The 18186-nt window shown below is 47.4% G+C and overlaps 1 protein-coding gene across 10 annotated transcripts in view; it reads right to left on the bottom strand.

The window, feature by feature from the left end:
• SEPTIN6 (septin 6) overlaps positions 1–18186 on the bottom strand; it is an 84182-nt gene that overhangs the window by 14844 nt on the left and 51152 nt on the right. For all 10 annotated transcript variants that reach the window (XM_064361517.1, XM_064361507.1, XM_064361523.1 and 7 more), the window contains 3 exons: positions 14228–14324; positions 9478–9646; positions 5209–5341 (listed from right to left, as the gene is read on the bottom strand). In XM_064361517.1, the coding sequence (XP_064217587.1) occupies positions 5209–5341; positions 9478–9646; positions 14228–14324 (399 nt within the window). The remainder of the gene's footprint in view (positions 1–5208; positions 5342–9477; positions 9647–14227; positions 14325–18186) is intronic.

The raw sequence follows: 18186 nt of genomic DNA, 5'->3' as shown, positions 1-18186 counted from the left end.
CCCCTGCAATCAGGGAGGATCACCATGGATCGCAGAGAAAACTTCAGTAATGGCAAAGCCAGTCGATGGAAATACTTGGCTTTGGATGTAGAAGGAAATAAAAGGATTTTATGACATGGAATGAGTCCAGACACCTCAGCTTAACTAAAGGGAGGCTTAACTAGTCCTGAATAGAATCAGAAACCCAAGAATACTGTGGGCCAGGTGCAGTGGCTCACACCTGTAATCCCAGCACTAGGCTCAATCCCAGCACTTTGGGAGGCTGAGGTGGGTGGATTACGAGGTCAGGTGTTCGAGACCAGCCTGGCCAACATGGTGAAACCTCGTCTCTACTAAAAATACAAAAATCAGCTAGGCATAGCGGCGTGTACCTGTAATCAGGTACTCAGGAGGCTGAGGCAGGAGAATTGCTTGAATCGGGAGGCAGAGCTTGCAGTGAGCCAAGATCGCACCACTGCACTCCAGCCTGGGCAACAAAGCGAGACTGTCTCGGAAAAAAAAAAAACTACAAAAGAATATTCTGGCATGCCATTTTGATAAGTGGATCAGAGAACAAGAGCCACAGGCGGTCACAGACTAGAATGCAATGCAATAAACTACGCTGAATAGTAAGAGCAGAGCGAGCAAAATTTCACTTTCTTTCATGGATTCAGGAGAGAGTTTAGGATTCTTTCTTTTTTTTCTTTTTTAGAGAGTTTAGGATTCTGTAGCACTTGCAGCATACCATGAAGGAGTTAGTTTTCCGGGTCCTGTGGGTATTTGACACTGTCACTGAGGTAGGTGAGTGACAGGCCTGCTGTATAAGCCAGCTTTTACTAGTCATTTGGGCTGCCTGTCAGTTGCCTTAACCTGGCTTTTGTTCATTGTACTTTTATACATTTGTCTTTGAGATCCTTTCACTTCGCCTCCTGAAAGTGCTGATATTTTTTTCTTTTCTTTCTTTTTTTTTTTTAATTGAGACAGAGTCTCACTCTGAAACCCAGGCTGGAATGTAGTGGCCTCGATCTCTCAGCTCAAGCAATCCTCCCACCTCAGCCTCCTGGGTGGCTGGGACTACAGGCACGTGCCACCATGCCTGGCTAATTTTTTGTATTTTTAATATAGAGTCTCACTATGTTGCCCAGGCTGGTCTTGAACTCCTGGGCTCAAGCAATCCTCCTGCCTTGTCTTTGCAAAGTGCTGGGATTATGGGCCTGAGCCAAGGCACCTGTCTCACTTTTTTTTAGGAAACTGAAAAAATCGATACCCTTGTCATGGGCTTTGGTGACAACCCTTGAGAGTACAACAAGTTAAATGTGGAAGAGACTCGTGAAGTAATTAAGTGCTTCCTTTCTTTTTCTTTCTTTCTTTCTTTTCCTTTTTTTTCTTTTTGAGACAGTCTCACTCTTGTTGCCCAGGCTGGAGTGCAGTGGTGCGATCTCAGCTCACTGCAACCTACACCTCCTGGGTTCAAGCGATTCTTCTGCCTCAGCCTCCCAAGTAGCTGTGATCACAGGTGCCCTCCACCATGCCTGGCTAATTTTTATATTTTTTAGTAGAGACAGTGTTTCACCATGTTGTCCAGGCTGGTCTCAAACTCCTGACCTCAGGTGATCCACCTGCCTCGGCCTCCCAAAGTTCTGGGATTACAGGCGTGAGCCACCGTGCCTGGCCAAGTACCTCCTTTCTTTATAGTTGAGGGTTTTGAGGTGCAGAGAGGTGAAGCAATGACTGACATGACCAAGACTGCACCTTAGGCCAATTAATCTGGCAGCAGTAGCTGAGCTGGTAGGGGAGACCTTAGAGGCAAGGCCATGGGATAGAAGACTAACTACATGCGCCTAGGCATAGCTTCAGTAATGAAAACCCCTTACTTAAAAAACCCAGTAGAGTTACACAGATGTTTCTTTATCTTTCTCACTCTCTCTTTTTTTTTTTTTTTTTTTTTTTTGAGACGGAGTCTTGCTCTGTCGCCAGGCTGGAGTGGAGAGCAGTGGCGCGATCTCGGCTCACTGCAACTTCCGACTCCCTGGTTTGAGCGATTCTCCTGCCTCAGCCTCCCGAGTGGCTGGGATTACAGGAGCCTGCCACTACGCACAGCTAATTTTTGTATTTTTAGTAGAGATGGGGTTTCACCACGTTGGCCAGGATGTTCTTGATTTCCTGACCTCAAGATCCACCCACCTCAGCCTCCCAAAGTGCTAGAATTACAGGCGTGAGCCACCGTGCCCGGCCAATGTTTCTTTATTTCTAAAATGAAATGGAACAGAATATCCAAAGGAATGGGAACAACAATAGCTGTCTTAGGTTTCAGCAAAGTACGTAGGACTGCCCGAGACCATCTTTCCCCGCAGCCATCAGAGAAGTTAGGATGGGACAGAACAGCCAAGAAAGTGATCAGTTGTCCATACTGAGCTCCAAACTCCCGGGAAGAAGAAAAAGAATGGCCGGGTGCAGTGGCTGATGCCCGTCATCCCAGCACTTTGGGCGGCCAAGGCAGGTGGATCACCTGAGGTCAGAAGTTCGAGATCAGCCTGGCCAACTTGGTGAAACACCGTCTCTACTAAAAGTACAAAAATTAGCCAGGCGTGGTGGCACATGCCTGTAATCCCAGCTACTTGGGAGGCCGAGGCAGGAGATTTGCTTGAACCTGGGAGGTGGAGGTTGCAGTGAGCTGAGATCGCACCATTGCATGCTAGCCTGGGCAACAAGAGTGAAACTGTCTCAAAAAAAAAAAAGAAGAAAAAGAATTAGCTCACACCCAATCTCAAAAGTCTAACTCTGTAGCAGCACTGCTCAATAGGGCTTTTTTTTTTTTTTTCTGGAGGCGGAGTCTTGCTCTGTTGCCCAGGCTAGAGTACAGTGGTGTGATTTCAGCTCACTGCAGCCTCTGCTTCCCGATTCAAGTGATTCTGTCACCTCAGCATCCTGAATAGCTGGGATTACAGGTACGCGCTACCATACCCAGCTAATTTTGTTGTATTTTTAGTAGAGATGGAGTTTTACCATGTTGGCCAGGCTGCTCTCGAACTCCTGGCCTCAAGTGATTTGCCTGCCTTGGCCTCCCAAAGTGCTGGGATTACAGGCATGAGCCACCGTGCCTGGCCCCAGTAGAGCTTTCTGTGACAACAGAAATGTTCTATATCTGTGCTGTTTAGTATTAGTCACTAGGTGCATGAGGGGTGAGCTTTTGAAACATGGCTAACACGATTGACGAACTGAGTTTTAAATTTTATTATATATTTTGAAATTGCTAAAAGAGTAGATTTCACTGATTGATTGATTGATTGAGACAGGGTCTTGTTATGTCACCCAGGCTCGAGTGCAGTGGTATGATCATAGCTTACTACAGCCTCCAGTTCCTGGCTCAAGTGATTCTCCTACCTCAGGCTCCCTAGTAGCTGGGATACAGGCAGGTGCCACCCTTCCCAGCTAATTTTTTTTATTTTTTATAGAGATGGGGTCTCACTTTTTTTTTTTTTTTTTTTTTGCCCAGGCTGGTCTCAAATTCCTGGCCTCAAGTGATTCTCCTACCTTGGCCTCTCAAAGTGCTAGGATTACAGGTGTGAACCACCATGCCCAGCCAAAAAGAGTAGATTTAAAATGTTTTTACCACAAAAAAAGGTAAGTTTGTGAGATGATGATCCATTTGCTAATTTGCTTGATGTAAGCATTCCACAATGTAAACATATATCAAAACGTCACGTTGGTTTTGGACGTGGAAGGAAATAAAAGGACTTTATGACATGGAATGAGTCCAGACACCTCAGCCTTAACTAAAGGGAGGCTTAACTAGTCCTGAATAGAACCAGAAACTCAAGAATATTATGGGCCAGGCGCAGCGGCTCACACCTGTAATCCCAGCAACTCGGCTCAATCCCAGCACTTTGGGAGGCCAAATAATTGTATAATATATACAATTATTGCTATCAATTAAAAATAAAATATAAAAAATTCCAAAAAATTAAATAGCCACATGTGACTAACGGCTACCATATGGGACAGCGATGCGCTAAAGAATTAAGTAACACAATGGGAAAACAACCCAGCCTTAGAAATGAGGTGGTCAAGGAGACACAGCTCTCACAGCTTCCTCTGTGCCAGCCAAGGCAAGGCTACAGAGGCTGAGCCCCATTCCTGCCCAGAGGCTACAAGGCTGTTCTCCCAAGGCAGAAGCCCATCATGGGTTTCCATGCCATGTTCAGCCTCCTTTCTCTTCCTGCCTGGCACCTAGGCTCACATTTTCTTTTTAATTTTATTTTAAGTTCCAGGGTACATGTGCCAGATATGCAGGTTTGTTACATAGGTAAACATGTGCCATGGTGGTTTGCTGTACCTATCAACCCATCACCTAGGTAGTAAGCCTCGAATGCATTAGCTATTTATCCCAATGCTCTCCCTCCCCCTGTCCCCATGACAGGCCCGAGTGTGTGTTATTCCCCTCCCTGTGTTCACGTGTTCTCATAATTCAGCTCTCACTTATAAGTGAGAACATGTAGTGTTTGGTTTTCTTTTTGAGATGGAGTCTCACTCTGTCACCCAGGTTGGAGTGCAGTGGCACAATCTTGGCTCACTGCAACCTTTGCCTCCCAGACTCAAGCGATTCTCCTGCCTCAGCCTCCCAAGTAGCTGGGACTACAGGCATGCACCACCACACTTGGCTAATTGTAGTACTTTTAGTAGAGACAGGGTTTCACCATGTTGGCCAGGCTCGTCTCAAACTCCTGACCACAGGTGATCCGCCTGCCTCAGCCTCCCAAAGTGTTGGGATTACAGGTGTGAGCCACAGCCCTTGGCCTGATGTTTGGGTTTCTGCTCCTGTGTTAGTTTGCTAAGGATAATGGCTCCCATCTCCATCCATGTCCCTGCAAAGGACATCCTCTCATTCCTTTTTATGGCTGCATAGTATTCCACAGTATACATGTATCACATTTTCTTTATCCAGTCTATCATTGATGAGCATCTGGGTTGATTTCATGTCTTTGCTATTGTGAATAGTGTTGCAGTGAACATATGTGTGCATGTATCTTTATAACAGAATGATCTATAGGATTGCTGGGTCAAATGGAATTTCTGGTTTCAGGTCTTGGAGGAATCACCACACTGTCTTCCACAATGGCTGAACTAATTGACATTCACACCAACAGTGTAAAAGCATTCCTATTTCTCCACAGCCTCACAACAACTGTTGTTTCTTGATGTTTTAATAATCACCAGGCTCACATTTACCTCTTTCTCTGCCTCTTTGAGCTCCGCTTCTTTCTCCTTGACTCTCTGGACGAACATCTGTCTCATCTCCTCTTCTTTTTTCTGGAGTTCCCCTAGAAACTCGTTCCTTTTGGCCTCATACGTCTCCTGTAAACTGCGAAAATGGTCAGGTTAATTCCTCTTCCTTTGGAATGGCTCCTATTTGATAAAACTGGCCCCAAAGATCCTCCCTGGGTTCCTCCATCCTCCCTTCCCCAGTTGCGAGCCAGGTGCAAAAACAGAACCACAAAGCTGTGGGCACCTGGCTTGGCCCATGATAGCATGCCCACAGGGCTTCTGGAGGGGGATGGGGCAACCCTAGTGAACTGGAGAGACTCAGAATATCTGGTTTTATACTCTTGTTCTACAGATGAGAAAACTGATGCCCAGAGAGGTGAGGTGTCTTGCTCAAGGCCCCACAGCTAGTTAGAGGCAGACCTTTGACCAGAAGCTGGGTCTCCTGTCTCTTCATCAGGGTCTTCCCACTGCACAACGCTGCCAGGCCCTGGCTCTGAAACTGACCACATTAATGAACTATTTCAACAAATGCTTGAGGAGACTCCAAATGTGCTAGACACAGTACTGATTGACACGATGCTAGTCACTCAGCCTCTAGAGCCAGCAACCACCATACCTGCCATCAAGAAACTCATGTTCTTGTGGGAGATGCGCCTGGCCTGAACTTCTTTTTCTTTCTTTCTTGTTTTTTTTTTTTTTTGAGACAGAGTCTCACTCTGTCACCAGACTGCAGTGCAGTGGCACAATCTTGGCTCACTGCAACCTCCACCTCCCAGGTTCAAGAGATTCTCCTGCCTCAGCCTCCGGAGTAACTGGGACGACAGGCATGCACCACTATGCCCAGTTAATTTTTGTATTTTTAATAGAGACAAGATTTTACCATGTTGGCCAGGATGGTCTCCATCCCTTGACCTCATGATCCACCCACCTTTTTCTCCCAAAGTGCTTGGATTACCAGCATGAGCCACTGCACCCAGCCAGCCTGAGCTAATTTTTAAAGAAATAGGAGGCTGGGTGCAGTGGAAGTCGAGCACTCTGGGAAATCAAGGCAGGTGCATCACCCGAGGTCAGGAGTTTGAGACTAGCCTGGCCAACGTGGTGAAACCCTGTCTCTACTAAAAAATATAAAAAATTTGCTAGGCATGGTAGTGGGCACCTGTAATCCCAGCTACTCGGGGGGCTGAGGCAAGAGAATCGCTTGAACCTGCTAGGCGGAAGTTGCAGTGAGCCGAGATTGTGCCACTTGCACCGCAGCCTGGGCGGCAGAGTGAGACTCCATCACACACACAAAGAAAGAAAGAAATAGGAGATAGCCTGGTAAAGAAGAGGTGGAACTGTGCTCCAAATAGGGCAGCATGTAAGAAAGCACATGTGGAGACAGAATGACTTCTTGGGGAGCCAGGCGTGGTTCAACACGGCCAAAGAGCACCATGGTAGTGGTGGAGTAGAGGGAGACGAAGTTCCTGAGCCTGGTGGAAGAGAACAGCTTTGGATGCCATATTTAAAATTGGACATGTATGCACTGCATGGTTTTAAAGTAGGAAGTCATACCAGATCCAATTTGAAAATGAGAAGGACCACTCTGGCTGTGTTATGAGAAGGACAGCTTTTCCATCAATCCAAGTAAGAAGTGACAGGATCTTGGCTGGGGGCGGTGGCTCATGCCTGTAATCCCAGCATTTTGGGAGGCCGAGGCGGGCAGCTTACTTGAGGTCAGGAGTTCGAGACCAGCCTGGCCAACATAGTGAAGCCTTGTCTTTAGTAAAAATAAAAAAATTAGGCCGGGCGTGGTGGCTCACGCCTGTAATCCCAGCACTGTGGGAGGCCAAGGCAGGCGGATCACGAGCTCAAGAGATGGAGACCATCCTAGCCAACATGGTGAAACCCCGTCTCTACTTAAAAAATACTAAAATTAGCTGGCTGTGGTAGCATGTGCCTGTAGTCCCAGCTACTCGGGAGGTAGAGGCAGGAGAATTGCTTGAACCTGGGAGGCGGAGGTTGCAGTGAGCAGAGATCGCACCACTGCACTCCAGCCTGGCGCCTGGTGACAGAGCGAGACTCTTTCTCAAAAAAAAAAAAAAAAAAAAAATTAGCCAGGCGTGGTGGCAGGCGCCTGTAGCCCCAGCTACTTGGGAGGCTGAGGCAGGAGACTTGCTTGAACCCAGGAGGTGCAGGTTGCAGTGAGCCGAGATCGCGCCATTGCGCTCCAGCCTGAGCGACAGAGCAAGACTCTGTCTCGGAAAAAAAAAAAAAAAATAGTGACAGAATCTTAATGTTAAGGGCTGGGAGGGGATGGAGGGAGCAGTAAGGGAAGCAGAACTCCCAGGACTTGGGAGGAGCCCAAGATAATTCTGATTATCCTTGGGCAACCAGGTGGTTGTTGGTATCATGAATGGCAACAGGGGATGTTGGAGAAGCATGCTTAAGAGGGAATAAGATGAATTCGATTGTTCACAGCTTGATTTTCAGGGAGGTCCTCTATGGTATGTCTGAGTGGAAATTTCCAGGATGCAATTGGATTAATGGGTTTAGACCTCAGAAGTAAAACTAGCTTGGGAGTCATCTACTTCTAGGCGGTAATCAGGGCTGTGAGAGTGAAAGAACCAGCTGCAAAGAGAACAGAAAGTGAAAGGAGCAGAGGCCCTAGGAAAGAACCCCAGGGGGTATATCAACATTTAAAGGAGTAAGGTGAAGAAAATGAGCCTGCAAAGGAGGCTGAGAAGATAGCAGGAGAGAGAGGAATAGAATCAGCCAGGCAAGTGCTAGAAGAGCCAAAGGCAGAGAGCATTTCAAGGTGCAGTGGGGAATGGCATAAAGTGCTGTGTTGAGATCAAGTAAGATGGAACCCAAAGGCCACACTGAACTTGGCCGCAAGTCTGAGATTCCTGGCCTTGGAGAGAGGCATTTTAGTGGTTATGCTGGGGGCAGAAGCCAGACTGCACTGGGTTGAAGAATGAATGAGAGATGGGGAAGAGGAACCAGTAAATATAGAACAACTCTTTCTCCTCATCCTGTCAAGAACCTCATGACAGGGCAGAGGCTGGTAAGAAAGAGCAGGGTTAAGAGAGAGTTTCTTTAGCACAAGAATGCTTACATGCGGCATGGGAAGGAGCTGGCAGAGAAGGAGTGAAGAAGGCGAAGACACAGGAAACAGGTGTTCAGGATGGAGAGAAGGAGACCAAATGACCAGGTGGGGGCACACCTACTCCTCTACAAATGCAGATGAAAGCTGCGGGTGGGGAAGAGAGCCAGGCAGCTCCCACCAAAAGAGACAAGCATGCCTTCCCCCAACCCCAGGGGCGCCAGTGGCCCCTGGCCCCACCTGTCAGTATAGGGCATCAGCCTGTCCCTCTTAAAGCAAGTATCCCCAAGGGACTGGTTAGGGTCTGCTCCCAGGCCAGCTTTAGGCTGTGAACAGGTAGTGAAAGATCTCAGAGGCTTGTGGAAAGTCTTTTTAACCGGCAGACATCTCCCTCACTTGCTTATTAATGCCTGACCACAATAAAGGGCACCACGTGGTAATTTCAACTGTGGAGCTGATTTCACACATCACGCATAGAGATCAGACGCATCTACTTGGCATACCACTCCTCTCTGCATAATAACCTGCTTTCAAAAACATTCCCCTTCTCTCCAAGCATTCTGATTTGAGAAAGATGTCAATGATAATCAACATCCTACGGTCAAAACAGAACTTGCACTTGAATGCAGACACTAAGGACAACCATTGAAGAGCCTGCAGTTCATCAATGCAGCCCAGGGATTGCTACCTGGTCCTATCTGGGTTTGAGAATAGGGAGGTGGGTAAAGAACAGACTGGAAACCTGTCTGAGGCACCTGATGAAGAAAGAGGGGCAGAGGACAGTTACAAACTGCCACCCAGTGGAACAGGGCCTCAGCTTGGGGATCCCCTCCAGCGCAGCTGCTTGGAGCTGTCCAGGATGCGTGCGTGTGCGTGTGTGGTGATCAGCCTTGCTGGTCCTCTGGGCTTCCTCCCTTTGCTTGCCCTTAAAAGCAAGGCTTGCTTTCCAAGCCTGTGCCCCACAGCTCTCTTGGCAGGCGTGCAGAGGCAGAGGGTGCACAGGCAAGCACAACTGGCAAGCGAGCCACCCTGCTCCTCGAGGTCTTAGCACCCGTGTCTGGCCTCCCCTGTGAATCCTCCAGGGCAAGGCTTCCACACCGCGTGGGTGGGCTGAGCTGAGCTGGGCTGGGCTGGGCTGGCAGGAGTGGTACCTGAAGGGTTTGCTGTCAGGGTCGGTGTCCTTGAAGCCCATCTCCTCCAGCTTACAGCGGCGATACAGCTCATAGTGCCGGGTGTGGGTCTGCTCCCGCAGATCCTCCATGTTGACCCGAATCAGCATCTCACGCAGCTTCACAAAGTCGCAGTGGGCCTCGTTTTCAACTGCATAGCGGGGTTTGGGGTATTGAAAGTATGTTGAAAGGAAGGCCAGCAGAAGCAGAAATGGATGAAACGAGAGGCAAAATGTCTAACAGTGGCGTTGCCTTGCAATCTGTGTATTTAGATCCTGTGAATTTACTTCCTCTCTTTTCTACTGAAAATGCAAATGAAAGGTTACAAAAATGGCAGTAATAAAAAACTGTGATATCATAAAAATACTTATTAAGACAGTCAGTAGCACCACAATCCAAATTCAGCAGTCAGAACCCTCAAAAGAATGTTTGGTCTGCACCACCTATAGGACAACAGCACATATGCATCTATCCATCCATCCATCCACCCATTCGTCCATCCATCTATCCATTCATCCATCTATCCATCCACCAATCCATCAGTCCACCCATATGTCCATCCATCCATCTATCCATCCATCCATCCACCTATTCATCCATCCATCTATCCATCCACCCATCCATCAGTCCACCCATATGTCCATCCATCCATCTATCCATCCATCCATCCACCCATTCATCCATCCATCTATCCATCCACCCATCCATCAGTCCACCCATATGTCCATCCATCCATCTATCCATCCATCCATCCACCCATTCATCCATCCATCTATCCATCCACCCATCCATCAGTCCACCCATATGTCCATCTATCCATTCATCCATCCATCTATCCGTCCATCCATCCACCCATTTGTCCATCCATCTATCCGTCTATCCATCTATCCAACCAACCATCCAATCAATATTTGTGGAATCTCTGTTCCCAGTATGTGTGAGGCACTGGGAATTCAGAAATGAAGTCATGGAATCTTGCTCTTAGGAGCTTACAGTTTAGAGGAAGAATAGATGCAAAGAGACAAATACAATTCAATGCAAAATTACAAAAATGGAGGGAAAGTCAAGGTGCAATGAAAGCTCAGAAGAGGGGGGCCTAAGAGCTCCTGGGAAAGTGAAGACTTCACCGAAGAGAAAACCCCTAAGATGACTCTGGAAGGAAGAATAGGAATTTATCAGGCAGAGAAGGGAATGGTGCTTGCAAGGTGTCAATGAGATTAGGCAAGTTTATGTAACCAGTAACTTGCAGAGTTAGAGTTCAAACCCAGGCAATGTAGGGGAGGCAAAGGCTATGACCACGTGACAAGGCCTCCAAAGAATAAGGGGAAAGAATTAGGATATTGATAGATGACAGTGACAAGGAGGGGTGTGGACCACAGGCACAGCCCACCTGGATGTAGAAGCTTCCAAGGAGGTGGTTTCTTCAGAGGGTAGATAATGGCCTGACAGTAGCAATGGTGACTAGGAGCAAGGGGACCCCACTTTCTGGCCTGTGTGAACAAGCCTCCTCTTCAAAAGGATGCAAGAAAAGGTGTGCATTTTGGGCAGTGGTCAAGAATGACAGATGTGGACCAAGTCATAGCAAAATCGATTTCTGGCTGGACCAAGTCATGAGCAGTACTTTGTCAAGGTGGCTACAGGTGTGTCTTCACCGTGTCGGATGGTGGTATTTGGCTTGACCAAGTAGGAAAAATGGTGTCTGAAGTGATGAACAGGCCAGATTTTTCAAAATCTGGAAAATCTTGGAACACCCCAGATTCTGTCTTACAGGGTCTGGAAGAGGGTAGTGGGGGCAGAGAGGGGGTCTGGGATGAGCAGTCAGCCATAGTTGAAGCAGACTGCCTTGTGGTCATTAGAGTAATCTTTCCAAAGCCCAAATTAGCTCACATAATCCCTCTGCTTCAGACCCATTGCATTAGGAATAAAGCCCCCTGCTGTCATAGAATGCAGGCTAATATTAAAGATGACATCAGTAAGACAACTTCTCAGGGCTATGCTATATGCCATCTCCTCCTCCATCTCTGGACGGTGATCACTGGTGGTAAGTCAGAAGGAGTGACTCCAAGGCCCCTGCAGGCTGCCTAAGCAATATTCAACTTCTTCCTCATTTAAGCAGAACAGTCAACTCAGACTTATAAGAAAACCTTTCAAAATCCCCTTTTTTGGTTAGGTTCAGGGTAGTCCACGTCAGACGAAGTCAGTCACTGGAACCACATCTACTGGCTTCTCCTCATCTCACTTCAGGTTCCTGTTTCTCAGACCACAAATCCATTCCCAGGGTGGGACTGTGGGTCCAGAAACCATTTGCAAACGTTCCTACTGGAGCACCCCCAGCTCGGAATGGCAGAGACCAGATGTAACATAGCTCTGATAACCAGTCTTGTCTTACCTATGGAAAATCCAGCTGTTGCCAGTGGGTCTGTGGGGTGTCCTAAAACATGCCAGCCTTCATATATGATGTGGACAACTCGCCGCCCACTTTCAGGTGTTTCCTTAATGGTAGGGATGAGTTTACGGAGAACCAGCCACTCTTTCACACGATGCCCCTATTGGCCACAGCCCAGTTTCTAGCTGGAGACTCTGAGGACCAGAGACCTCTTCTGCCCACAGCACTGTCCTAGGCCTTGTCTTACGCATTAAACCGACTAGCCCCGAGGGTAACTTAACATATGTCAGGCAGATCACAGAAGGAACTTCTCTGAGTGTAATACAATATAAATGATTGCTTTTCAATTGTAAAATAATCATACATACAAAAGAGAACATGAAATGTATATATGCAATTTAACGAATTTTTGAAAAATTAACACCAACGTGTCCACAACTCAGGTTAAACATTACCAGTACCTTGGAAGCCCCTGAGTACCCCTTCCCAATCTCATGCCCCTCTATCCCCTCACTCCCCTGGCAATGAGACTTAACCCCTTTCTTGACTTTGGGGATTATCATTCTTTTCTTTTTCTTAATAGTTTCACCTCTTATGTACACGTTGCTAAAAATATATATATCTTGTTTAGTTTTGCCTCCTTTTGGAATACATACAAAGGGAATCCAATGTTATATATTTTTTTCTTTCTTACTTTTTTTTTTTCTTTTTCAGTTTTGCTTTGTCACCCAGGCTGGTGTGCAATGGTGCAATCTTGGCTCACTGCAACCTCCACCTCCGAGGTTCAAGTGATTCTCCTGCCTCAGCCTCCTGAGTAGCTGAGACTACAGGCACATGCCACCACGTCTGGCTAATTTTTTTTGTATGTTTAGTAGAGATGGGGGTTTCACCATGTTGGCCAGGTGGTCATGAACTCCTGACCTCAGGTGATCCTCCTGCCTTGGCCTCCCAAAGTGCTGGGATTATAGGCATGAGCCACTGCACCTGGCCCAACAGTATGTATTTTTCTATGATTTATTTAGCTCAATACTATGTTTCTGAGATATATTCATGGAGATATAACTATAGTTAATTCATTTTTGCTGTTATATAATACCCCATTATATGAATATTCTGCAGTATTTTAAAAATATTTAGGTATTTAAACTTTATGTTAAAGATTATAATTTTAAAAATAATTATAATTGTTTAAAATATTATTTTAATTTTTAAAAATTTCAATAGCTTTTTGAAGTATTTTTGGTTCTGGTTACATGGATAAATTTTATAGTGGTGAAGTGTGGTGCACACATCAGCTGAGTGGGTGCATTATACCCAATATGTATTTCTTTTTTTTGAGACAGTCTCACTCTGTCATCCAGGCTGGAGTGCAGTGATGCAATCTCGGCTCACTGCAACCTATGCCTCCTGGGTTCAAGCGCTTCTCTTGCCTCGGCCTCCTGAGTAGCTGGGATTACAGGAATGAACCACCATGCCCAGCTAATTTTGTGTTTTTAGTAGAGATGGGGTTTCTCCATGTTGCTCAGGCTGGTCTCGAACTCCTGACCTCAGGTGATCCACCCGCTTCGGCCTCCCAACGTGCTGGGATTACAGGCATGAGCCACCGTGCCCGGCCCCAAAGTGTAGTTTGTTTTTTTTTTTTTCAGACGGAGTTTCGCTCTTGTTACCCAGGCTGGAGTGCAATGGCACGATCTCGGCTCACCACAACCTCCGCCTCCTGGGTTCAGGCAATTCTCCTGCCTCAGCCTCCTGAGTAGCTGGGATTACAGGCACGTACCACCATGCCCAGCTAATTTTTTGTATTTTCAGTAGAGACGAGGTTTCACCATGTTGACCAGGATGGTCTCGATCTCTTGACCTGGTGATCCATCCACCTCGGCCTCCCAAAGTGCTGGGATTACAGGCGTGAGCCACCGTGCCCGGCCAACGTGTAGTTTTTTAAAAACCCTTACCCCCTCCCACTCTCCTACTATTCAGTCTATTTTAATGGATATCTGGATTGTTTGTAATTACTTGTCATTATGAACAACACTACTGTGAACCTTCTTGTACATCTGCTGCACTTGGGCAAGTACACATGCTTTCTGGTACACTCCTTCCTACCTTGCCAGTCCTTGTGTTTTAGGAATACTTTTCCCATTAGAGACAGAGGGAGCTTGCTCTCATCAGAGCATCCTGGTACAGAGCCAGAGTTAGTTTGCTAGTGATTCCTATGGCTATTTGAGACCCATGCCGAATGAGCAGAGACTTGAGACAATTTAGAAACTTGTCATATAGTGGCTGGGGACAAACAGACAGACAAAAGGGGCTTCTTGTGTGTTGCCCCTCTCCTGGAGACTCACTCACCCTGCACAGTGCCCCAAGGATACTGCCGCGCCCTCATCATCTTGTTGCCTATCTTCAGTTCTTCTGTGCTGCCGATGACAGCAAAAGGCAGGTGGGCCTGAAACCGAAGGCAAACAAAAGCTGAGAACTGCAGAAGAAAGGCACTGAGCATTACACAACCCAACTGCTGTTCATTGCCGAGGCCCCAGGCCCTCACCCTGCAATGTCCCCCACTGTCATCATCACCAACACGCGTTTACGAAGTTCCCAAACTATGTGAGGATAAGAGGCCTAGTCCAAGCTTCTGCTGTTCAGAAATTCACAATAGAGGGTAACAATGACATGGTTGAATGCATTGGGAACAAAGAGAGAAAATAAGCAGAATAATAAGCAGATACACAGATTACCAAGCTATTCGCTATTCACAGTTGCTGCTGAGGGGAAGAGCCTTTGGAAGATCGGGGAGTGGAAGGAGGGGGGTTCTGTGTGGATGGAGAGAATAAAGGAGAACCAAAGGGTCTGGGATCACTGCCTCTTCACCCTCCCTGGAGTGTGAGAGCCCCGAGATTAGGTCTGTACTGAGACCACACAGCTGACTGAGGTGTACTGTCCTTGTTCTCATCCTTCCCTGGAGCAAGAGCTCACACTGAACTCATGAGCCTAGAAAGCGAGTCACTAAGGATTTACTCACATGATAGTGCTGGGTTCTGCTGTAGGTGTGTAAAGCAGACAGAAGCAGCAAAAGACAAGCTCCCTTGCTCTCTAGGAGCTTACAGTGTTGTTGGGGAAGCCCAAATGACATACTTCAAGTCATATAAGATAGTATGTGATGGCCAGGTGTGGTGGCTCATGCCTGTAATCCCAGCACTTTGGGAGGCTGAGGCGGGCAGATCATGAGGTCATGAGTTCAAGACCATCCTGGCTAACACGGTGAAACCCTGGCTCTACTAAAAATAGAAAAACTTAGCCAGGCATGGTGGCACATATCTGTACTCCCAGCTACTTGGGAGGTTGAGGCAGAGGAATTGCTTGAACCCAGGAGGTGGAGGTTGCAGTGAGCTGAGATTGCACCATCGCACTCCAGCCTGGGCAACAGAGCAGGACTCTGTCTCAAAAAAAAAAAAAAAAAAAAAGGGCCAGGAAGATGGCTTATGTCTGTAATCCTAGCACTTTGAGAGGCCAAGGCAGGTGGATAACAAGGTCAAGAGATTGAGACCATCCTGACCAACATGGTGAAACCTCGCCTCTACTAAAAAATACAAAAATTAGCTGGGTGTGGTGGTGCGTGCCTGTAGTCCCAGCTACTCGGAAGGCTGAGGCAGGAGAATCCTTTGAACCTGGGAGGCAGAGGTTACAGTGAGCTGAGATCATGCCACTGCACTCCAGCCTGACAACAGAGCGAGATTCCAACTCAAAAAAAAAAAAAAAAAAATGTGATCAATGGGTCAAGTATACAGTCTGGTGCCCTGTACATAGTAGGTGCTTAATAAATACTTTCTGAATGGCAGTGGTAGGGCTAGAGAAAGAGGAAAGAAAGGCAAAGGACAAATAGGTTTTGAGCTTGGTGCTCACAGGGAAATGAGGAGGCGGGCCTGGCTTTATGGGTCAGAGAAGAGAAAGCTGCCCCAACTTGGTAGTGTGGGGCCTGGTAAACTCTCACAAAGCCCCAATCCACAAGGAGCTGGCCTGCTTGTCAATGCTGAGTCACCACAGCCAAATGGAACCACGGAATCAATGTTTACCGACCAGGTGAGCCCAGGCAGGGCTTTGACTAAAAGGGCTTTACATCAACAGGTAAAAAGCCTGTGGAGAAAGCTTCGTAGCCTGCTTGCAGAAACAGGCCATAATCTCGGATATTTTGATCCATTTGCCCACTCATCCATTCTACGAATATGTACTGAGCTCCTACAATATATGCTAGGCATGAAGAATGATACAATGGCAAAAAAGCACAGAGCCTGGCTCCGGAGAGTGCCCAAGGTGCCGAGGGAGAAAGCCATGCCAACAACGATCATACAGCAAGATCAGGGTTGTAGCAGAAGTGGAGGAGGCAGTGAGCCGAGATTGCACCACTGCACCCCAGCCTGGGCGACAGAGCAAGGCCCTGTCTCAAAACAACAACAACAACAAATCAGGGTTGTAAACAGAGGCTCAAGGGCTGGAGTAACACAGAGGAAAGAGCAATTAACTTCATGGGAAGTCAAATAAGTCATTTCAGAGTAGGTAGTGGCAATCATACTTGCAGCATTAGCATCAGCTATATTTATTAAGCCCTATGCGCTGGGTACCAGCAGCTTTAACATGGCATTGTCTCACTGAATCTCTACAACAACACTATATGGTAAGTTGCCTTATTATTCTCCTCTTTAGATGGGGAAACTGAGGTGTGGAAGGGCTACGGGACTTGCCAGCAGGCACACCATAGTAAGGAACAGAATGAGGTATGGAATCTTAGTCTCTCTGACTTCAAAGCCCACCCCTTGCTGGTCTGCTACTTTCATTTAAGGGGTTCAAGCAGTAGATGAGCTGCATACCCTAAACCCTGGGGGGAACTGGTTGTGCAAGACCAGATTATCAGAGGCAAAGCAATTCAGGGAAATCCACAGCAAGTCTGTTGCTTGTTTGTTTCATCCGCATGCTGATCTCACAGCCAGTCCTTCCTCTCCATTCTCCTCTAGCTCTGGACCCCAAAAATGTCCTTCAGAGCAGAAAAACACCAGATTTCATCAGGATCTTAGCTCCAGGACTCCACCAATCCCTCAAATTGCATGGCCACCAGCTGAAGCTGCCCTTCTTTCACCCTCTCCCCTCTCAGCTGCTATCAGATGATCATCTCAGCCACTCTCCGACCCCTCCACACTCCACTGACTGTCCCTTAAATCTGGACATAGGAAGGTAGGAAAGAGGAGGTTATGGAAATGGAAGGTGGGTGTGGGGAGGAGATAGGAAATGTTTCATCAGTCCTGGGAGGGGAATGATCAGAAAGGTAACTGGGAAAGTGACACACAGGCATTTGGGGAGCACTGAATTACTGAATATGCTGCCCAAGGGCCTGAGCATCTCCAGTCTTTGCCAGGAGGGTTGATCTGGGCACAATTCATTCCCACTCAGGAACTAAGACATGTCAGGAGCCTCGAATCCACCCCTAAACACTTCCTGGGAAAACATTTCCCCTGCAGAGACCCCACAGCTTCAGCCGCATGACACAGAAGAGCCAAGGAGTGGTGAATGCAGAGAGCTAGACTGAGGGAGGAGGTGATAATGAAAAACCGCACTGTAGCACTCCCTCTACTCCTGGGCTCTCAACTGTCAGTGATGGAGGAGGAGGGCATGTGAAGTGGGAGGTGCTTCTCTGAGCTCGAGGAAAAAAAACCCAAGAAGAAAACAAAGGCATACAAAAATGTCAGTATTCCCTCGGGCCTGTTCCATTTTTATCATCAAGAGTCACTGTCAGAATGATGGGGTGACTTGCTTCCCGCTTTTCCTCAAACTGCTGTCATTTGATTCTTCTAGCTCAAAAACACAGCCCCAGCCCTCCCATGGCACACTCCTTTGCAGCTGGCCTGTCTGTTCTGGGAAGTACACGCAAGGTAGGCATTTCCCAGTGCTCTCCTTTCGTTTGATTTTCACAACATCCTTCTATGGCAATGGTTATAAGACCCATTTGTGAGTTGGGGGAACTGGGATACAGAGAGGTTAAACGAGTTGCCTAGGTCCCTAACCCCCATGCCTGGATCTTCTGAAGCAGCAGCACTGAGGCCACCGAGCTTTGGCTGCCAACCTCTTCCAGCCACCTAGGGTGGCCTGCACTCTGCCTCCTGGCTACATGGCATCTGCTGGAAGGAAGCAAACCATGACAAGCAGGAAATCATGGGGACCAGGCTCTGGCCCTCTGTGCCACTGCTTTTGAGAAACAGATGGTTATGACAAGCAGAATGGAGGTGAGCATAGCAGACAGCAGATACCCACTCTCCCCCAGC

The sequence above is a fragment of the Aotus nancymaae genome, unplaced genomic scaffold (assembly GCF_030222135.1).
Source record: "Aotus nancymaae isolate 86718 unplaced genomic scaffold, 86718_ANA_hifiasm-v0.15.2.pri h1tg000004l, whole genome shotgun sequence".
In the NCBI taxonomy this organism is placed as follows: domain Eukaryota; kingdom Metazoa; phylum Chordata; class Mammalia; order Primates; family Aotidae; genus Aotus; species Aotus nancymaae.
The sequence above is the reverse complement of the archived record's forward strand: the minus strand, read 5'-3'. Positions and strand labels throughout refer to the sequence as shown.